The sequence below is a fragment of the Corvus moneduloides genome, chromosome 11 (assembly GCF_009650955.1).
Source record: "Corvus moneduloides isolate bCorMon1 chromosome 11, bCorMon1.pri, whole genome shotgun sequence".
NCBI classification, from domain to species: domain Eukaryota; kingdom Metazoa; phylum Chordata; class Aves; order Passeriformes; family Corvidae; genus Corvus; species Corvus moneduloides.
The window spans coordinates 7106074-7127882 of NC_045486.1; the positions used below are offsets into that span (position 1 = coordinate 7106074).

The 21809-nt window shown below is 41.5% G+C and overlaps 1 protein-coding gene across 29 annotated transcripts in view; it reads left to right on the top strand.

The window, feature by feature from the left end:
• Positions 1 to 21809, top strand: part of MAGI1 (membrane associated guanylate kinase, WW and PDZ domain containing 1) — a 334204-nt gene that overhangs the window by 233841 nt on the left and 78554 nt on the right. For all 29 annotated transcript variants that reach the window (XM_032121234.1, XM_032121217.1, XM_032121220.1 and 26 more), the window contains exon 3: positions 13154 to 13273. In XM_032121234.1, coding sequence (XP_031977125.1) covers positions 13154 to 13273 — 120 coding nt within the window. The remainder of the gene's footprint in view (positions 1 to 13153; positions 13274 to 21809) is intronic.

The following is a 21809-nucleotide window of genomic DNA, read 5'->3' on the forward strand; positions in this document are numbered from 1 at the left end:
CCCTTCCGCATGTTTTTCTGCCAAATGGATGTTTGGAAGCGTTAGTAATTGCGTTTTCCCCTTCAACTCTGGAAGTAGCCTAATTTGGCTGAACAGTCAGAGGGGAAAAAAGAAATAATTAATGTGATTCATTCATCTAGAAAGTGCAAAGCATAACTTAAATGGCAATAGTGGTAGACAAAGTGCTATAGTGAATGTTTCAAACTTCAGATTTCTGTTGCGGTATGAAGTGATCTGAAACGAGTGAGTGGCAGTTCATCAAAAGGATGTGTGTTTTAATTCTGTTTTATTGGCCCTTTCCAGTTATTAATCTCAGAATTGCTAAAAATACATGGGATAATGGATGGTTGCTGTTCAAAGCTCTAGTTTACTGCACAGTCAGTGTGGGAAAGTGCTTTAGTTACTTTGGTTCTTTTGTATGGCCTCGAGAAAGAATTTTCCCCATGTGTTTTGCTCCAGAAGTCATCTGTTGTTTTTCAATGTACGCACATAAACAGCTCTTGCCATTATGCCTGAACACTGAGTCAGCAGTTCCCTCTGATGAAGCCATCACCAGGGCCTGTCATGTTTATCTGCACAGATCAGCATCACAGAGCACATAATGCTATTAGCTCCCAAACGTTGTCTGCTAACCACAGAATTGTGGGACACGAGTGACCTTCTGCTTTTTCCTTCCTAATCGGCTCTGAGCTTGGGCTGCCAGCTTGGCTGTTCTGTGCCTCCATTACCCATCTAAAAAATGGGCATGATTTCATCTTCCCACCTTGCTGGAGGCATTTTGAAGGCGAATGTACTGACAAATGGGACCTGCTCAGATTTTTTGATGTATGTTTGAAGATTTGGGTGTTTGTTTTATTTTTATTTTAAATATTTAAAATGCTTCCAATGAAATTATTTTCATTCATTGGACTTAGGTCACTCTCATCCTGCAGTGACAGAAGTAGCAGGGATTTCTCTCTTAATTTTCTTTTGCCTTTCTGCAACACATCCTTGACAGGATGAGAGAATATTTCTTAAAAAAATAGTGCTGGGAGATGGATCTGCTGGCTCTCTCCAGCCTCATCACCTCCACCAGTACCATGGGCAGTAGGGATCACCTTAAATCAGCAGTGTCCTGAGCCAGAACCAAAAGACAGTATTTTTTATTTTTCTTTTTTTATCCACAAAACATTTACTGCCCCGAGGCTGTTATCCTGCAAAAGCTTGAGCATGTGTTTAGCACTAATCATGGAAATTGGTCTTGAAGCAATTGGGATACTTGTGTGCTTTGAACTGAGCAGGTGATTTGCAGCAAGTCCCATTATCAGTTCTGTACCAGCATCTGTCTGGCAGAGTGGTTTCACCTGCATCACTCCTCTGAAGGTCTCAACACAGCTGTCAAAGGATGAATGCTTCACACTTTGAAAATAAGTGCTGGAGTTTAGATTTAAACTTTGTTTTTTTAGTAAGGTCTTATCTGTCATATGATATTCTTGTCCTGAAGAAAGGCAGCCTGTCTCTCTGATAATCACTCGACTGTCCTTTAAGTCAAATAACATACAGATACTTCTGAGAGAATATCATCTCAGCGTTTCTTTAAAGCCTGGATCTGATCGTGTGCTTCCAGGCATTCATTTTCCAGGCATGTAGTGATCTAGGAGCATGAGAAAACAGATTTCTGGGGAAACTCTCTTCTCAACACCTCAGATCACAACACCCTCCACCAACCGGGTCTAAGCCGAGGAAGTAATTGGGGTGTTGAGGATTTCTTCTGTATCCTCTGTGTTATGCCGACACAAGTGCAAGCTAAAACCTGGTGGTGTTTTCCTTTGCAGGGAATTGGAGGCAAGACAATGAACAGCTCATTTGTTTGGGCTGCCAGACAGTTGCATGAGGATAATTATTGTGTGATGTTTATTTATGTTGGACTCAAACCAATGGTTGTGGGGACCTGGAGATACTCTGGAATTACTCACTGCAGTGAAAGTTAGAGCTGCCGGTGTTGTAGCTCCATGGGGCATCTCGTGTTGTGTGATGCCCAGTCAACACCAGCAGGGCATTGATAAACTAGCAAATGAATTTAAAATGGCATTTAAAATTGGGACACTTGCAGAAAATTATTTGCAAGAAGCTAATAAAATGATGGAGTGTGTAATGTGATGGAAAGATTGTTTTGTGTGAACACAGAACTGTAAACGACTACACAGGGATATTTAACAGAGAGAAGGTATAACTAGAAATAATCAGATTAAATGAAGCAAAGATCATTTAAGCCAAGCACTGGAGTATTGTAGAGGGGTGTTGCTTGGCTTCAGAAAGGCAAAGTAAAGCATCCTGTGAGAGTGTATCCTATGAAACTCATAGGTGATGACAGGATTTGTAGGCAAGGTTTTATTGTTTGTGTACAACTGGAAAAGCAATAAAATCAATGGAGAAGCTTGTATACATCATCAATAACATGACAGTTCATTTTGGACTGCAAAGATGCAGAGTTATGTGCGGCCTAGCCAGCAGGCTTTTACTGTACCAGGTAATGTTTTAATTAAAAGTGAGGAGAATGTATTGTAACTTGAATTTTCTTTAGTATTCTATTGCACTTAAAAAACTACAAGTTCTTTCTGTGTTAGAGCTGGGGGATGTGGAATTTGCAGAAAAGGAACTGTAAATAACAAAATATTGTAATAGTTTTTATTTCAGTGGGGTAAGAAAATACTTAAAATTTATGTATTCGATTTCTTTTACATTTCAACACTTCCAGTTATCAATAGGGATGAATCTGAAACTCAGACACCAATCAGCTTCTCAATGTTTTGCATTTTTTCAGCATCTTGAGCTGTTGTCTAATCAGCATCACAGAAGGTGAACCAGGATAATGTTTTCAACCAGCTGAAGTGATAGCAATCATGAAGAACTAAAACATGCCTTGCATACAGAGCTACTGAAAAAAAATGCAGGAATTGGTATCAGTTAAGAACAGGTAAAATTAAGGGACAGAATCTGTAGGGAGTATTGTCTAAATGTGCACATTGCTGGGTAGATTTGCTGCCTGTTCTAGTCCTTCCCTTGAGTTTTACAGCAAGTGCATCCATATGGTTACATGACTGCACATTTCTATAGTCTGCATCCTCCTTGCTATAGAAGAGGCATTTGCATTTTTTTGGTCAGTATTGAATGTGAAGCTGGAAAACTGCTAAGCAAAGGTGAAGGAGGATTTGTCAGGGAAAAAGAACCATCTGAAGCAAGGGTTGGTGAGTGGCCAGAGACAAAAATTGAGGAGCCACAGGAGACTCTGACGCTCCAAGAGTGTGATGAGGTTATCACAGTTCGAAGTCCATTAGTTTTACCGCATTTCATGGCTCTGAGCTTCAGGAGAAAGTATTCCATGGAGACAGTGTTTTCAGTGTACATTGTTCAGGGAAAAAGACTGCTTTTAATAACTATTTTGATGTCCTGTGGAAGTGTGGTGGAATGGGGGGGATGGTGGTGGTGGTTTTTTGTTTGTTTTGTTGGGTTTTTTTTTAAAAAGGGAAAAAAACTCTCTGCCTCCTTCTTTTCAGTAGACTGGATGTGGTCACTGAAACAAACTTGAGGGAATGCCTCAGAGATAAATCAATATGTTTTCTGTGACTCTCTATTTCTGTGTTGGAATTTTACAGGGATTAGACTAATGAACTGGTCTACCTGCTATTAGGTGAGGTGTTTTATTCAGGCTTTTAACTGCAAACCAGAGGTCTGCTGCAAAGGCAATTAAAGTCAAAAGAAGGAGTTTTATATCACACCCAAACAGGGATGACCCACATTGTGTTGTATTACAAACAGCAAAAAGAGGTAAAGACTCTCTATTGAGGCAGCTGAGCTGTTGGACATCAAATAATCTGAAATTTAGTACTGTGGCTTTTAAGTGCAGAATATCTTTTCATGGATATATGTGCGCATATGTATGCAGATGTTAAAAGCAAACATTATTTTTGAATAGAAGCTGAATTGAAATACTGCAGGTGTTCAGCCTGTGTTGGAAATGCCATTTATTTTGAGCTTAATTATGGTATCTGATCATAGGCCACGTCTGAAGTCTTGAAGTAGAATAGAAAATAGGATATCTTGTTTTGTGGAATTTAAAATGTTTTGGTATCCAAGTTTTAAAGAAAAGAGATGCATTTTTTTTCGTCCCATAATTGTGTCAGCTTGTGTAGTAGTGCTGTTGAGGAACACACCTGGTCCAGGTTCGTGGGCTCAAAAGCTGCAGATTGAGATGGAGACTGAAGTGCACGTTAAACTCTGGGTGGGAGCCCCAGACAAGAGGCTGTGAACTGCCAGCCTTTGGGATAACAAAGGACATGAAGATGGGGGATGCCAGCCAGGTAAATGGATACTGAGAGACACTGCAGGAGCCTCCCAGTCCCAGAAATTAAAGCCTCTGGCCTTGGGAGTGTGACTGTCAGAGTATTCTTCCTTTGGTTGAAATAGTTGCACATATTGCCAAAACAAACTTTCATTATTTTTTTTATAAAACTGGTTGCTGTGTTCTTGTTCCCTGTTTTTCTGCTTCAAAACTCCACTGCATGTCTTTCCCCAAATAGGAAAATTTCTCCACTAGTTCATGGCAGGCAAAAAAGATTGTATAATGTTTATAAAACCCTTAAGGTTTCTCAAAAAATCGGTGACCTCGGCTTATCTGACTTCTCTGGTTTTCTGTCTGTCTTTGCTCTGTGACTTGGCAATTCATCTTGCAAGAGTTTACAGTGTACCCAGTTCCAAATGCTGTCTTGTCCCCTCATCTTTTCCAAAGCCCTTTTCTCCCAGCCTTTGGTCTGGAACATCAGGCAAAAAGTTTGAGAGCCATTTATTTCTTACCTATTCTATGATTCTACTCCTGCATAACCTACTCAAAACTTGTACCAAGCCATGTGAAGATCTGATAGCTAATGAAATGCAGTTTTTAATACTACACTTCCTTAATCCAGCCACTCAGCCAAACATCACAGGGAATCAATGGGTGTTTTCTTTCTCAGCAGCTGAATACTGCTACTGGACCAATTCACAGCTTGGTTTAATGTTATCCTTGAGTTATGAAGCTCTCAGACTGGGCTACACCTTCTCTTTGGCAATTTGGAGAAATCAGATAGCTCTGCAAGCAGATATGAAAAAAGCAGATATAAAGCATGATAGGTTATACATCCTGATAAATTACTTCTAAAATGTGAAAGTATAAATAAGACAATGCAGTATTTGTTTAAAAGTGCTGAATGCGTGGGAGCAAACCTCCATCCCAGCTCTCCTGTGAGTTAAGGGTATTTTAAGCACTTCCCCACACACACACCTTTGGCCTGTTGTATTTAATACAGATGTGCACATTCATATGGAATAGTGATCTGAATCCACGTTGTGCTTTTCCACTGCTCTGCCTCAGCATGGTGAGGCTGCAGGTGACTGAAGTGGGGCAGCCCCATGCAAGCACTGCAGGGATCAGACTGGGCTTGGGTTGAAATAGCCCAGAGTGAATGATCTACAGGATTAAAAATAACCAGCTAATCAGAGTGCTCTGTAATTATCCAGTGTAGGTATTTAATTTACCACCATCAGCCATAGCCTTCCCCAAGATAGACATTTCTACTGAAAGTAACTGTGATAATTTTTACATAGATGAAAGGTGGACCTTTTGAAATAAAGGTGTGTGCCATGGGTGTAGAATTATCTAAGCTTCTAAAAGTGTATATGAGAGAAACTGAATATAAGTGCATGTAAGTATATAATCACCTTGTTAATTTACTTTCAGCTAATTTCACTTTCTATAAGTTGCATCCACACTTAGACAAATGGCAATTTTCACTCATTTCTGTACCAGTATTTAAAAGCAGAACATTACAGTGCAATCTCATTACTACTGCTTTATTGATTTATAAAATTACATTTTATTACACTAATCCGTATATTAGAATGAATAAAACTGTGCATAGCTACAGCTGAGGTATTCTTGCCAAGTAGGTACATAGTTTGCTTTTTCATCAGTAGTTCACAATTTAAATTAGTGGATGTCATGCTGTTGGACTCCAGAAACACAGGATTAATGGCAAACTCATTAGTTCATGAAGTTTAATCTTCTTGTGGGTGTCCCACCTCGTGGGAAATAAGACGGATTTGGCTGCAGGTGTCTGGTGAGGTAACAGCAATCACTCAAAGAAGGGGATGTAGAGCTGCTGCTATTGTGAACCTGAGAATATTTATTATTTATGCTTTATTTGGTACCAGAATACTCTTTGCTTAGGAGAAAGTAAATGAATGCTCTGAAGGACACATGAAGAGGCTGTTAACTGCATTAGCAAGTGCTACATGGCAGTAGAGCCACTGGTACTTTTCTCAGGTCAGGGGGGTGATGCTCTGTTTGAATATTTGGCATAGATCCTTAAATAGGTCTTTTTTAAGTGGCTTTCTTGGGGAGTGTGGCAGGTTTTATACCCTTACTTCTCATCATCAGGTAATTTATCAGTTTCTTTTAAATTGATATTACAGTGGTGAGTGATCCCCTCATGCTGAATTGGCTTCGTGTAGCCTTGGCATGGTGTTTCACAACACGCACAGATGAGCTTGCAAAGCCCCAACGAGGTGGCAAGTTATTTTTGTCCCTTTTAATCTGTTAGGCCCTGATCCTGATCTGTAGGGTTTCCTAAATCCCACTGATTTCTCTAGAATTAGGTTCCTGGAGTCCTTTGAGAGCCTGGGTTTGGCTGATCTTGTGCTATTAACTGGAAACAAACCCACTTTCTCTATCTCAGAGGGCTCTAAGGATAAATGTGTTGAAGATTGTCAGTGTTCTTATTTGGTGGCAGGGAAGGCCACTGAAATAGCAAAAATAGGTTTAAAAAGGACAAAAATAACTTGCTGCCTGGAGGGTTTACGCAATCCGAGCTGTGCTGTGCGGCTTGGCTGAATCACTTCTCCAGGGAGGCTTGGGGCAGTCCGTGCTTCTTTGAGGGGAAGGGTCAGGGAGATGCAACTGGACTCAGCATTTCAGAGAGAGGGAGAACAGCTTCTGTGTGTGCTGAGGGTTACTTGTGTGCATGGCTGGCACAGCCCTTTGTGCGAAAGGTGTTCCTCACAAGCTGCTGCTCTGGGCTCCTTCTTTGGTCACTTGCTGGAAAGACTGGTGGGAGAAGGAGATACTAAGCTCTTTGTGCAAATCCCTTCCATCTCCCCCATGGAAGAAGAATGCTTTAGAACTCAGCCATGAAATGCATTTCTCTCTGAAAAGTGTCTGTAGAAAGAGTTTTGTCTTGGTCAGCTCTTTTCTGGGTTTAATCAGTCTTGCCTGCTGACCACAGTGACAGAAATTTGCTTTTATTCCTGCAGTTGTGTGTGTGGCCAGGAAGAGTCAATCAGCATCTGCTCCTGCACATGCATCATTAACAGGGCTGGGAGTTAATTTCTGGTGGCAGACACATTCTTCTTTGGATTGAATTTCTACTCAGCCACCAAGACACTTTGAATGCTTGTCACGTTCTTGGGGTTTATAGGTATCAAGACGCTGGCTAGAGAAGGGATAGACAGAATTTAAAATCCCAAAATGAGCTTTCTGAGTTTCAAGTTTCAGGAGAAAATTGTATTTATAAGCTGAGCGTGTTCGGTTTGTAACAGATTGGGCCTGTCTGAAATGTCCATATTTTTTGTAGTTACAAATATGAATGATCCCTTACCCACAGGTATGTGGGGTTACAGTGTATAATGGATCGCACAACAATGTCCAAATGCAATTCCTTTTACTTATGTTGGGGAAGAAATAAGGTATTCTTAGTTTGAACAACCCCAGAAGTCAGTAAAATAAGGTAGTTCTGTGTACAGTGTCTTCTTACAGACTGGTTACACTTTATTTTTGTGTATGTGGATAAGGCTGTTTTTAGTACTGTGCTACTGCAACGTTCCGCCTTAAGCTTGGCTGCTGATCAGGTTGCCTCTTCTGGAGGCAGACCAGGTTGTCTTTGTCTTTTCCCTTCTCCATTTGCTGTTAGCAGATTTGTGAAGTTTGTCCTGCCTGGCAGTTATCTGGCACCATAGGTGACAGATGCAGGAGAGCCAAAGCAGGCTCTCCAAATAACCCTGCGATGTGAGAGAAGAAGGTGACCTCCAAACACAGTGGGAGGGAAAAGGGGCTGTTTTCCTAATATGTTTCTTCTTTGGCAGCTGAAGGCTTTTTCCCTGTAGATGATGAGAGCAGTCTCTTCTTGCTGAATGAACAAAAATACCAGTTTCTCAGAACAATGGGAAGAGCAGCACCCTGTCTTCCTCCCACCCCTGCCTTTCAGAACCTCCCACAGCAGCGCTTGGCCTTGCAGCCTCCTGGGTCAGGAGCATCCCTGCACACTTCACCTTATTTACTGCAGTTGCACCCACTGCTGGTAACCACCAGTGGCTTGAGTCTGTATAAAATATGGTTGTAGCAACTATTATCATTACTTTGAGTGTACAATTCCCACATTATCTGCCATTTTATGAGATGCTGGTTAATGGAGATGAGGAGTAAATGACTTGTGGTTTGATCAGATGTATTTTGGTGGCTCACCAGGTTGTCACTGCCAGCCAGTGGAATTGAAGAAGGAGTTTGCAGAAATTACTGCTTTGCAAATGGGAGTTGTAGGTATTCTGCACTTGAAATGGTGACTTCCAAATTACTTGCTAGGGGCTGTTTTGGTGCACAGTAACAGTACTACTGCTCAAGAACTGCTTTTGTTTTAACATGGAAGCAATTGAAGTGACTTTAGCCCCACTGAAGCCTTAGTTTTGGATTACAATAAGCAAGATTCTGATTAATTTAGCAGCAGGGCATCAGTGACTATTAGCAGCTTAACTTGAAGGCCTGGTAGATTGATAAAGAACTAAACAGCCCCTGAATCATATATTAACAGTCTGGCCATAGTATAATTGAGGCTCATGTTGGGTAAGTGTCAGCATGGTTGATAGGCAACACAACAGCAGAAGCTATTTGTCTTTTAAATGGGCACTTAAATTATTCAGGATAGTAGTTCATAGTCATCAAGGCATCTGAGCCACAGTCCAGTTATTCTAGGCATGTGTGCACAAGCTCTAATTAGTTCATGTACAGCACTGAGCTCTCCTTGGACAAACTCACCTGTGTCTAGAAGCAGTTTCTCAGGTGGAGTCTCCAGTCTGTGATGAGATCCCTCTACTGTGGCCCAAGCATTAGGGATGCATGAATAAACTGGGATGCATATAGCTTGGGGGTGATAACCAAACCAACAGCTGGGAAAACATTTCGTTTAGTATCTGAGTCACTCATGTTAGATGTAGTTTTACTTCCCCAATCCAGGGGTAAAAACTGCAATGCTAACCAGTAGCCTTACTTCTTTGTTTTCTTATGTCTTCTGTGGTTACAGGAAGTTTGAGGAATTCCCCTGTGAATGTAATGTGTCTAACTAGTTTTATATGCTGTGGGATATGCTGGCCAAATAAGACTGAAAGCTTTTGAACCATTAAATATGCAGAAGGAGTTGGTAGCCACTCAGTTTCTCCTCCAGTTCCTTCTTTGCAGCATTAGCAATTCTGAGGTAGTCACACAATGGACATAGCTGAAATTAATTAGCTAAATTGGTACCTAATGGCAATAAGATTTCATGCCACTTAATATTTCAGTGCAAACAAGACCGGCAACTAAATGTATTTAAATATGATTGGCTCATCTTCTCAAGTGGAGTATCTTATCTTTTGTTTGGGCTAAATACAGCTCTCATTGTGCTCAATTAATTCTGCCATTAGCAGTGGTCTGACCTGCTATTAGCTCTGATAAAATGTACAGTCATCCCCTTCACTGAAGACCATCCTGTGGTAAGGATGTTGAAATGCAGTTTAAAGGGGGAAGGAGGATACACACACTTTGCCTTTGTACATAATTAAGCCATGCTAATGATGGGAGACTTAATTACAATTGGAGTTTATCAGCAGAGAGCTCCAGTGGTGGCCTGCAGGCTGTGATGGTGCTGGCCTGTGCACACTCAAGCTGCACAGCCATGGAGCAGTTGTTCCAGGCTGTGAAAGCGCTCTGGGTGGAAGGTTCTGATTATTCTTGGTGTCCTATGCCTGGGAAAAGTCATGGAGTTTGCGCCTCTTGGCTTTCTTTTCCTCCCCCCTTTCTTGCTGCCCGCCCTCTCCCCCCCGCTCCTTGTGAAGCAGCCCTTCTGGCTTTGTTGTAAGTGTGGTTTGTAATCATTGTACACATCCCAGATGGTTCATGAAAACTCTTTGAAATGCCATCTGCCAGGCGTGTGTCCAGCCGGCAGCCTGTCATTCTGCTACAAGAAAAATGGAGGCGGGTTTTCCCTTCCCCCTGCCTTCCTGAATCGCATTCAGTAACACTTGCTCAGATGTGGAGCAGGATAACAGCCGGAGCATCTGCAAGCAATCTCTGCTCCAGACAGCAACATGGAAAGTTGTTGGGTTTTTCGCCTTCGCCCAGATAAGATATCACAGCCAGTGTAGTTTTTATTTTCCCTGGGCTTGCTGCTGAGGACCAGCTGAGGTGACAAATGTTATCTCTGTGATGCAATGTTTTCCTTTTCCGCGATGACTTTCCTAATGCCTTCCGCGTGTGTTGCGGGCAATCGTGCTGATAGCAGGCACAGCTGCGATTTTTTGACTTGAACATTATTTTCGACTTGAACATATTCAGGAAATTAAGAACACTGAGATGAAACAAATAGATCCATTGAAATGGCTCAGAGGAATTATGACAGAGAAATAAGTGTCGTGTCAAATAGGCAGCCAGCACTAGTAAACTGCTGACTGCAATTTCACTGCTATAAAAATTCAGATGGAAGAAAAAATTGATTAATAAATATCCTCTGTGGGAAGATATAGATAAAGAAAAGAAGAGGCTTCAAAAGATAAGGTGAAAGCAATCCTGAAGTTCCCTGATCTTTGTGTCTCATCAATGTCTTAGTAGTTATTGGGAAAACACACATCGCAGTCTTTGTCATTCGGCTCACGTGCCACATGGCCGGGGGTGACGTTTGACTGATTGATGCGCAGTGGTACAGAGGCTAATTCTCACTTCCATTGTGCTCCAGGCATGGGACAGCTACAACGTATCATTGGTCATAGTTATTGTCGTGGCTTTTCACCCTTCTTGCTTCCCAGTCGCGGGGCAGGTTTAGGGGAATGTGGCAGTGACCACCAGACACAGTGCTCTGGGGAGGGTCCTCACAGCCTCAGTGTCTACGGCAGTGTCCGTGCTCAGGGAGGAGATGTTGCATCTGGTCTGCGACCCTTCATCCCGGCTGCTGGGTGTGTGCTCCACGCTCCTTGTGTGCCAGGGAGGGACCTGAGTGAGCTGTTCTGCATGCCTTTGGATGGAAGCACCTGCACTAGGGCGGAGAGGGGAACATAATGCAGCTCCAGCATTTCTCTGGACTAGATCTGTGAAAGAAAATTGCCTTCTGTTACAATCTACCCAGTAAAAATGGTTGTAGCCTTACTATAAGGATTCAGAAATACAAAGAATACAAGATTGAGTCCTTTCCAAATAGGAAAGAGTAATTCTGCTAGCAGGGTGGAGATATCCATCACTATTCCCATCCCCTTCCTTACTTTTCTTCCCTCCTTCACCCATTCATACAGCTCCAAGAGGAGGAATGATGGAAAAAAGCACAGGAATTTATAAACTCTCTGAAGGCTGCCAGTAAATAATAAAGAAAGAGAGTTTCTATTTTGAATCAAGAAATGGAGCGTGTTAGAGAAAGTGGATGTCTATCAAGGAAATTAATCTAGTGATAGTCTTTCAAGGGTGACACTCTATCAAGACTGACCTCTTGAGCAGTCTCTCAGATGAATAGGAGATAAGCAGACTTTCCGCTTTCCTGGCACTTGAGGAAAACATTTGCCAGATGCAGGCATGGTAAATTTATGCTCTTTCAGCTTCTGAGAGCTGGAATCTTCCCAATTAGTTTTCAGAAGCTCAGCTTCTTTATTCTTTCTTCTGTCCTTTTATAGAGGGTTTAGGAAATTGTATTCACTGAGAAGACACTGCCCAGGGGCCAGGAGAGTCCCTCAGAAGTGAGAAATTATGCTTTGTTAAATGTTGGGTATGGTTTCCACGTCTCTGAAGTTATTCCCAAGACAGCAGACTGATTTCAGCCACAGCATTCGGACACCTCCAGCTCTCTAACTCCAGTCTTTCTTCCAAAATTCAGTTTCCTATACTATCTGTAAATCTGTCATTTATATTTAATCTCAGACGTGCAGAATCCAGTCACCTCCCAGCCTCCAGAGTCATGGAAAATAAAGGCTATTGAACAGAAATTGATTCTTATCAATGAAGCTGTGCTCAGTGACCTAAAATGCAACATCCCAAGCCATCTTAGGGAAAAAGTCATGAAATGACTCATCTTACACTGTGCTTCAGAGTGCTGTAAATTGGCCAGAAGGGAGAAGAGTTTCAGAGCTGGCAGAGTGGCAGTGATCAGAGCCAGTTCTCCATGGGTGCTACTGAAATTATCAAGTGCTGGAGAGGGAGATTCAGTGTGACTTATTACTCAAAAGTATTCCTGAACTGGAATGAGCTTGTAGGTGAACTTCTGTGAGAAGAGTTGGCAGGCTGTCTCTTTAGTGAGCATGTGTGAATGGTGCATCAGAACTGTCTCATAGTACTTTTTAATGCTGAATAAAAAATAATAGCATAAATAGAGATGAAACACTAAGAAGAAACAAGGGAGAAATTATGTTTACGATGTGAGAGAACATTTGATGAGATAGTGGTATAGAAATAATGGAGCCTGGAAAGTAGTTGCCTTATCTGAGAATACAGATTGCAATTCTAGTGAGGTTGAAGTGGGAGAGACAATTCTAACAGCAGGAAAGTAATTGCTGGCGTTTTCCCAGGTACCAAATTTTTCCAGCTGTGTTTCTGGACAGAGAGATGAGAGATTTCTTTGCCAGAGTGTTTCTGAGAGTACAAGAAACATTGTCCTTCAGTTGTTTTGTTCTACTTGGTGCCACCAGTTCAACCTGAAATCTATGTCCTGTTTTTAATGGGCTCCTAACTTCAAACTTCTTTTGACCCTTGTAGCTCACAGAACTGTGTTTTACAAATACTGTTGTATCTTTGTGAAAATTTGTTACTTAATTCTTGATAAAAAAACAACTCGTTTAATGTTCTAATTTCTCCTTTCAGGCACAACCCGCCCTCCAAGAGAAGGAGAAGTGCCTGGTGTGGACTATAACTTTCTGACTGTGGAGGAGTTTCTGGAGTTGGAGCGAAGTGGGACCCTTCTGGAAGTAGGAACTTATGAAGGTATGGAGCCACAGGCAGTGAAAAAGCACTTCAGATACCCATGGTGGGACACCACATTTGCATCACCCTCGCTCAAGTTAGGACCTTGCTTTCCATCCTAGTGCTCTGCTTCCCTTTTCTCTGTAACCTGAGAGAGGGAATTCCAATTTTGCTGTGCTTTATCTTTTGCCTGAAAAGTTAACTGCCTGAAAAGATTAACGTCAGTTGGCCAGGAAAATTCGATATGTAATCCCGTAACAGAATACTGGGGCAGTATGCATCTATTGTTTGTATCCACTATGGCTCATCTCCTTGTTCAGTTTTTCTTTCCTCCTGCTGTTTCTCTTTCCCTCTATCTTCCCTAAATACACTTCCTTCGCCACCCAGTTGTGTCACTATGCAGCTACATGATGCATTGCTTTTTTTGGTTTTTTCTTATTCTTGGATAATTGCTTCTAACTTGGGTCATTGTGTTGATCCTTTTTACAGCACAGTTTTGCAAACAACAGCACTGAGACAGCCAAGGGGCACTGAAATGTCACCAGGGTGAGAGCAGGAAAAAGCTCCAGAGAAATGCAAGGCAGATTGACCATTTTTAGGTACACAATAGGATTTGTGTAACTAAACCTGCAATCTGTAGCTCCTTTAAATTGAAAACTCCTTTTGGACGGGTTTGGGGTTTTTTCCTTTGGAGAACATTCAAATGTGCCTCTTGACAAGACAATGAAAATAAATACAGGTTTGAAAGTCCTTCCAGTGTACTTCAGCTCAGTCATTTCATATTTCCATGTGAAAGAAGTTTAATGGTTCTTTCTGTAAATATGAGAGATTGAAAAAGCCTTATTATTGCAGCCTTATTCTAATTATTCTTTATAATAAGAAATATGGAATATGTTTAAAAATACAAACTACACACAAATAGCCAAAAGTCATCAAACATGAACAGAAAAGATTGTGACATGTGGTTTTGGTTTTCAGGGTCTGACGAACGAGTCCTGAAATACTGTTTGTCTGCTTCTTTAAAAACTCCTTTTTTAAGGGCACCTTTAAACCTTGTGCTAATTCCCAACTGCAGACAATTGCAGTGTCAAACCTGGTTTGCATGAAGATGCTAAATGTATAATTTGGTTTCACTCTTCCACCTCTCTGAGCTGATTAGCTCCATCAGCACCAATGCTAACATTCCAGCACCAGCTCTTCTTCAGAATGAGCTTTTTCCTCTCTGTGTTTCTAATTATAACACCAAGTTAGTTTTCTTTGTCATGGTCCTTGAAATAGATCAGCTGAGAGGCCTTGCCATTGCTTCCTGATCTGTTTGTTCTAGTGACCTTTCCACTTGGAAAGACAAAATGGGTAACTGTCTGTAAGCTGGCTCCTGGGACATGCTGGGAATTAGTTCTCAGGAAATGCTGTATCCATCTGGGACAGTTACAACGTGGTAGTTTCACTGCTTATGTGATTATATGCAGCAGCAGCTAAACTGTTTAGGTTTCATGGCTTGCTCTTTTCAGTTGCTGAAGATGGTGTTGATTTCTCATAAGTCTAATGTGTATTTCATTTCTGTTGGTGATAGAAGTGCCTGAACTTTAAAGGAATAATTTGTCAGAAGTGCTGAGAAGCTTCTTTCCCCATTGACATCAGTGATGCTGGTGCATTGTGGTTCTGGAGTGCTGGCCAATGGAAGGAAAAATCAATAAGAATAAAGCAAATAATGATGATGCATGTGTGCACATATGCATCAAGACACATTACTATTTGATTGTAATGTAAAATAAATAGAGTTCATTTTTCACTTACGGCTTCAAGAAATTATTTTGCTGCCTTCTGAGATTTCTTTAATGGCTTTGTTGTACTTTTTTTTTGAAATCTGGTTTTACAGCTGTATCGATCAAGAGGGTGTTGATCTTGATTAGATCTTGGAAGATGGGGTGATTCAGACCCAATGCTGAAATTGCAAGCAATTTTGTCTATAAGAGAAAATCTGCCAAAACCCAAACCACAAAGCAAGTTAGACTTTTAATGGCCAAGTATCTGTAATTGTCCAGCTTTACAGTCTTAGATATTTTAATTATCATTTGTTTTACACTGCATTTTGCTGCCACGTTTTTTTTAAATAAGTGTTCCACCATGATAAATTTGACTGTGTTTTTGATCAGTGATGGCTTATTCTAAACCAGAGAAATAAAGCCCAACAAAAGCAAATAGTCTTCTAATTCTACCTGCTGTACTGAGTAGAAATTGTAACAATTGCAGAGATTGGGTTGCTTGTGATTTAATGCTCTCAGGTGATTTAGAGATGAAGGAAGAGGGATACTATGAAATGGACAGTAGGGATGAGGAATGGGGAAGTTTTTGTGTGCCAGCCAGCCACAAGCTCATGTTGCTCTAGCAGGCTAGTGGTTTGGGGTCAGCATGGTCCCAAGGACCCTTCGGGCCTTAATTTGTCAGCATCAGCATGTGGTGGTGGAGAAGATGGACATAAAGTCACCTGGATACTGTCACTTGGAAAAATCTTGTAGAAGAAGAGGTAACAGAAGCATTTAATAACAGTTACTGAAGAGAAGTTCTGGGGAGAAAGATTAGAAAACAGGGAGCCATTGGAAGAGGGGTAATACACAGGACTTTGATGCTGATACAGATACTATCGATTTGGAAAGAATAAAGAACAAGCAGAAGAGAACAGTTGAAAACCAGAAAAAAGTAGGAGAGTGTATCAGGTTTTCAAAGTGCTCTAATTGCAAAAAGAGAAAGTGCAAGCTGAACAGGACAAAAGAGGTGTTGCTGACCTACAGGGCTTTGTAATGCCATTATTATTTCTTCTGGTGCACTGCAAATAGGTTCCTTTGGGCAGCTTTTGATTCACATCCCAGTGAAGGCAGAGCAGGCATGGCAGCTGCTGTTCTGGTCACCTCTCATCTCCCTGGTGTTTTCTGCACCCAAAAGGCTTCAAAAAATGTAACCAGGTGGGAGGGGGCACTGGCAAGCCTTAATTCCTGGGGTTTTCAGTTCAGGTTTTCACATCCTGATTTTGAACCATAAAGCCCAGAAACATCTTCTTTCTTCCCCTGGTGAAAGCTACATGTTGATCACATGAATCCAGCAACTGGAGCTGGAAGACCTGCCCAAAAAGCTGCGATGCTGCCCCAGTATTGGTGATTTTGCCCCACGTGGGTGCTGCACAAAACACACTCAAGCCAGTTAGAAATTCCCATTGACAATACTCATTAGGAAGGAAAATTCTTTTTAGGCTGCACATTGACTAGGCCTTCTGGTGGATAGGAAATCACTGTAATTGTAGTCTCAGGCATTTATTGACTGCTCCTTCAGGGCAGAAAATACTGATGGATGCATGGAAGTACTTGTGTAGGTTACTAATTATTTAGCAATTACTTCTGCGTTTGAATGCGGGCTCTCACAGGGACCCCAAGGGAGGGCTGTTTTGAGCACAGTCACAGCTTCCAGATTTTATTCCCGTTTTTTCCCCAGCTGCTGAATGGCCCTGGGCAGATCAGGTAACTGCTCTATACTTCAGGTTTCTGGCCTGGAGAATATTAAAATAACACTTACTTCTCTCTTCATTAATATTTCAGCAGATACCCTGTGCCTGCAGCTATCTGCTCTTCCAAAATAGGAGGGGGAGAGTGGAAGCAACGGTGTTCTGGAGGGCTGTGCTGAATTCAGGCAGCCCTGGAGATGGGAGCTATGCAGAGGCACATGGGGACATGAGCATGGTGGCTGAATTTTGAACGGGGGTGGCTGTATCACCAGGATCTGATGAGGCTGTATGAATGAATGCCTGCCCAGCACTTAATGATCCTCAAAAGAAAAAGTGCTGCACTTTATAACATGTTAAGGGTTATTACATTATAGAGTATTATTGTCAAGGCATCATCTTTCATTCTCAGGACAAGTATTATGTGATTGCCAAGAGAAGTAATAAGTAATCTGCATTAGTCTCATGACTAAGATGTAATGGGGTGACTTGCTAACATTTTTAAAGTATATAAAAGTAGCTACTGTAGACAGGGTCTCCAATTGTGGTACTTAATGATTGTAATAAATTACATTAATAGTGCAGTTTGAATTTCAGCTGAAGTAGAGAGGTGTATTCAGCAACATGCTTCAAATCAAGATGCCTTTAGTCTAATTTATCTGATGTGCTGGCTCTCCTTGGGTTTCTCTGCAGCAGCCACGCTGCCCCAGCTGCTTTAGCAAAATGGGTGGATTTTTTTTGCTGGTGCCTTTGCAGCCCGTGGGTGTCACCAGCTCGGTCCCACCTGGAAATGAGAGCCGAGCCTGTGGCAGGCAGAACATGAGGGGAAGATTGGATGAGGAAGGCTGGCAGATGCTGGGGATGCCTATGCAGGTGAACAACATGTTCTGCTTAATAAGATCAGATCTGCTGATCTTTGTCTCCAGACTAGAGACTGACTCAATAAATCATAATGGCTCCTTTAGCTGAATATCCACATACTAATATCTGTGCACTGCAGAATGATTCCTCTTCTATCTTTGGCTCTTAATACTTTGCTTGCTTTTTTTCTTTTTATTTTTTAAACCACTAGTAGAGGAAAAAAAGGTAAAACCTTGTTGTGTATGTGCAGGATTATCAGTGTTAAGAATGAGTGCTGCTGTACTGAAGTCTCATCTGATAACAATGCTTTATTCTGCAAACAGGTGAAGTGGTACCTGAGTAATTCTTCTTTTCTAAAAGCAAATATTCAAATATCTGTTAGGGGTTTAGAGTGGCTTTGAATTTCCTGTGGCATTGCTGACTGGATTCTCCCTCTCTCTGCACTTTCAATAACAAGTTTCTCAATGTGAGCTCTGTCAGAAATTGTTCATTAGCAGTCATGCAATTTAAAACACAAACCTCGGGGAAAAGGCTCCTGAACACCTCTGGCAAAAAAAGAGATATGGTGAATTAGTTGCTTTCTTCTTAAGTTAGAGTTCAGGTTATTTTAGGCATAATTTACTTTGTAATCGTAGTTTGATATGTTGAAGACCATTCCTAGTAGTCCAGGCACATTTTGGCATTGTTTTTTTGGTACAGGGTGTTCTTGGGGCACTTCAGAAGTGGCTGCTTTCTTGCTGGTGTTATCCAGCTCCTCTGCAGAGGCAGCCTGGCCTCTGCAGGCTGCAGCACTTCCCTTTCTGCAGAGCTCACTGCCACTGCCTTCCAGACAGGGAAGGTGTTAATGGGACACATCCTCATGGTGGGACTATATATATAAATATTTAACTATTTGCAAGAAGAAGAGTTTCATATTTCAGTGGCTTGACATGATATTTTCTTTAGTCCTACAGCCCTATGCTAGGTAGGGTGTTTCCAGCTGCTTCTCCTGCTTTCTGTATATACCATACACAAGCACGTTTATTTATGTTCCCTATGAATTTTTTTTAAATTTATTTGAACGTGGATATAGAAGTTGATATAACACAGCTGGTCTCATGGAACACCCTGAGCCTCCCCAGCCCTCTCCTGCTCCATGTTACCCAGGTTGTACTGCTTATTTATTACTTTTAGTATCATTGCTTTATTTTAGGATTTTTGCATGCCTTAAATGTGCTTGGATGCACTTGTACGTGAGTGCTAACAATAGCATGTGGCAACACCTAGTGATAACACAGGAAAAATCAGAGTAAGTAAGAGTGATTTGTTCTGTGGGTGACTTTCTCCCATGCTGCCACTGCCTTTAGGACACTAATTGGAGTATATGTTAAATTGCAGACATAATTGAAATGTGCAGTTTGCAACAGTTTGACTTATTTAACAAAAAACCCAAACTGATCTTTCAGTTAACCTCACCATGAAAAACTACAAAAATTGACAGAGAATCTCCTATTTAAAGCAAATGGATATATTGCAGGTTAATTTCTCTGAGCTCTCCTTCGTTGCCTGTTTTCCTTCCGATCCAGATGCTGTATCCGCAGCCTCCTCCCGGTTGCCTGGATACTCTGAATTTCCTCAAGGCAATTGCTAATCAATGTGCAGTTGCAGCTAGGTGAATCCCACAGACAGCAGCCAGATCTGTCATCTAAATGTGGAAATCTGTAGCAGAATGGGGTCTGGGAAGAGAACAGACAAAACACTATGGCAGGAGCTCACTCCCAGGAACCAATTCATCCTGTGCTAATCAGACACAAGCACTCTTGCTGGATTAGATGAGCAGAAGCTCTTCTGCCAAAATTAAGAGTCAATTGTTTTGGTTCTTGTACAGTGCAGAGAAGAAGAGCTGCGTCTCAGAAAAGAAAACCATTACATTAACAATTACATTTCAAATCTTTGTGTCAAGACCTTGCTTAATTTGCTGCTTATCTCCAAGTGTCTTTCCCAAAATACCCGTTTGCACCAAGACAGAAAGCTATGAAGTGCTTTTTAAAACATGAGCTATTAATGGAGTCCTTGTTAGCACAGAAGATCAGATGCACTTTTCATGGACGCAGGGCCCTCTGTGCTGCACACAGGCCTTTGAGTTTCTTGGGATTTTTATAATTGCAGAATTAGACTTCACAAGTACGCATCAGTAAATTCAGAACTGCATGAACTCTTCTTGGGCCTTTGCTGAGACACAAATGTACTCCCCGTCCCAGGCATAGACGTCTTTCCACCAGAAGGAAAGAGAATAGCTGCTGCAGAGCAAACACCTACAAATTAAAGTAACTCAAATACATGCTTTGGGACCACATTCTTCAATTGCTGTAATTGCACCATTAGAATTAGTGCTCAAACTCATGTTTGACCTTGCAGTCAGCTCTTCTGCCTTCTTCTGCCCCTCCATGTCAGCTCCCTGTCCCCACCCCAGCAGCCTCCATGGTCTCCTCTTCTCTCTCTGCCTTAGTATCCATTCCACTTTTGAACCTGTTAGATTGTGCCTCTCTTCGTGTACGTTTCTACCCATTCCAGAAACAGCATCTTGGCTGGCTGGAGTCCTTTCAACCCAAATGGATTTGAATTCAACAGTGTGAATTCAAGGTTTTTATGAAATATATTCATAGTTATTTTACGTAAGGGTATTTTTGTTCATGTATTTTTGTGAATTGTATTTTAAATTCCAGCTCACATAAACAATTTAGGGTGAGTTTACTGCCCACCAGGGGAATATTTATTAAGAATGCTTTGTTGTTTGAAATACAAGACAAATTTTCCACTGCCACTTGCTTTCTAAAACCTGAAGTTCCCTTGACTGACAGTGTTGCTTTAATTCAGGACAGGGGGGAAGCTGCTGTAGATTGCATTCATTGATTGTGATCGCTGCTTGAATTGGCAGAGCAGGAAGTGTTATGATGATGAGAACTTGTCTTATTGTTGTGATAAGCTGTTACCAAAGTCTAATTACCGGGTGTGATGCTAAAATGTGTAAGCTGCTGACACTTAAAGATAAGGAGATGAAAAGAAACCAACTCATTCCAAATAGCTCTTCTGTTTGGGTTTTTTCATTATTATTGTTATTTTTGTGCACTCTCCTGAGTGGTGCTTTAGAGTGCATGGATTAAGTAATAGATTTGGCTGCAGATGCTCTCATCAAACTTCAGCTGTGGTTAAGTAAGTTTTAAGCACCAGGGAACTGAATAAAATAAGGGTTAGTGAAAAGAGATGACAAGGGATTCAGTTAATGGTACGTGCATCTGCAGAGTGAATGTATTGTTATTAGGTATTAATTCAGGCGCTGTAGGCAAGATCCAAATGTGATTGAGAAGAGGGTAAGGTTTAGAGGCCCAGTTCCCATAGGAATCTGACATGGGAAAGTGCCATTCCTGCCACGCTGGCTGCTTCAGAACTGGCATTTCCACAGAAACGTAGAGAGTTTCCTGCAGTTTTGTTCCAGAAGTCTCCATTGTCTGGGAGACAGGCTGCTCCTTTCCAGCTCAGAGACATCCTGCTGGGGTCAGAGTCCTCAGAAGTTTTGCAGAGCTTCACCTGAGCTCAAGCACCCCGGAGAGTCCTGCCCTAACTGCTGTGCTGACTTCAGAAAATGTTTTGGGATCCTCTGGGATGACAGATGCTTGTGTATGCACATGTAACATGCTGTTAATAATTAGAGCTGATTGGATATTCAGTACAAATTACACTGGCTATGAAGTTAGCCCCTTCTTTAGGCTTACAAGTGGCTCACAAAACACTATTAAAGCCTATTTTTAAATGTATGTTTTTTCATAAACATTGATAGATTTAATTTGAACAAATAATGTCAAGTCTAAGTGTTGTAAAACTCTTGCTGGGCTGTTCACTGTCAGTCGTTAATGGAGCATGTTTGGATTTCTGAGTCACAGTGTAAATATTTTCTATTTCCAATTTTGAGGATGAAACATGAGGTTTGATGATTATTTTTACCAGTCCCCCCAAATAGTGTGTCTGCTCCCACACCCAGGCCCACATGCCATGTCTTCAAAATTAACTGCTTAGAGAAGAGAAGTAGGGCTGACTGCATCCAGCAAACATGAGGGAAAGATAGCATTTCCATTTTCTCTCGTTTTCCGTGTCACCTGGGTTGGAGCATTCTTTTGAAGATTTTTCATCATGAGCTGGGTTATTTCCCCAACCTGTTTGTCCTTG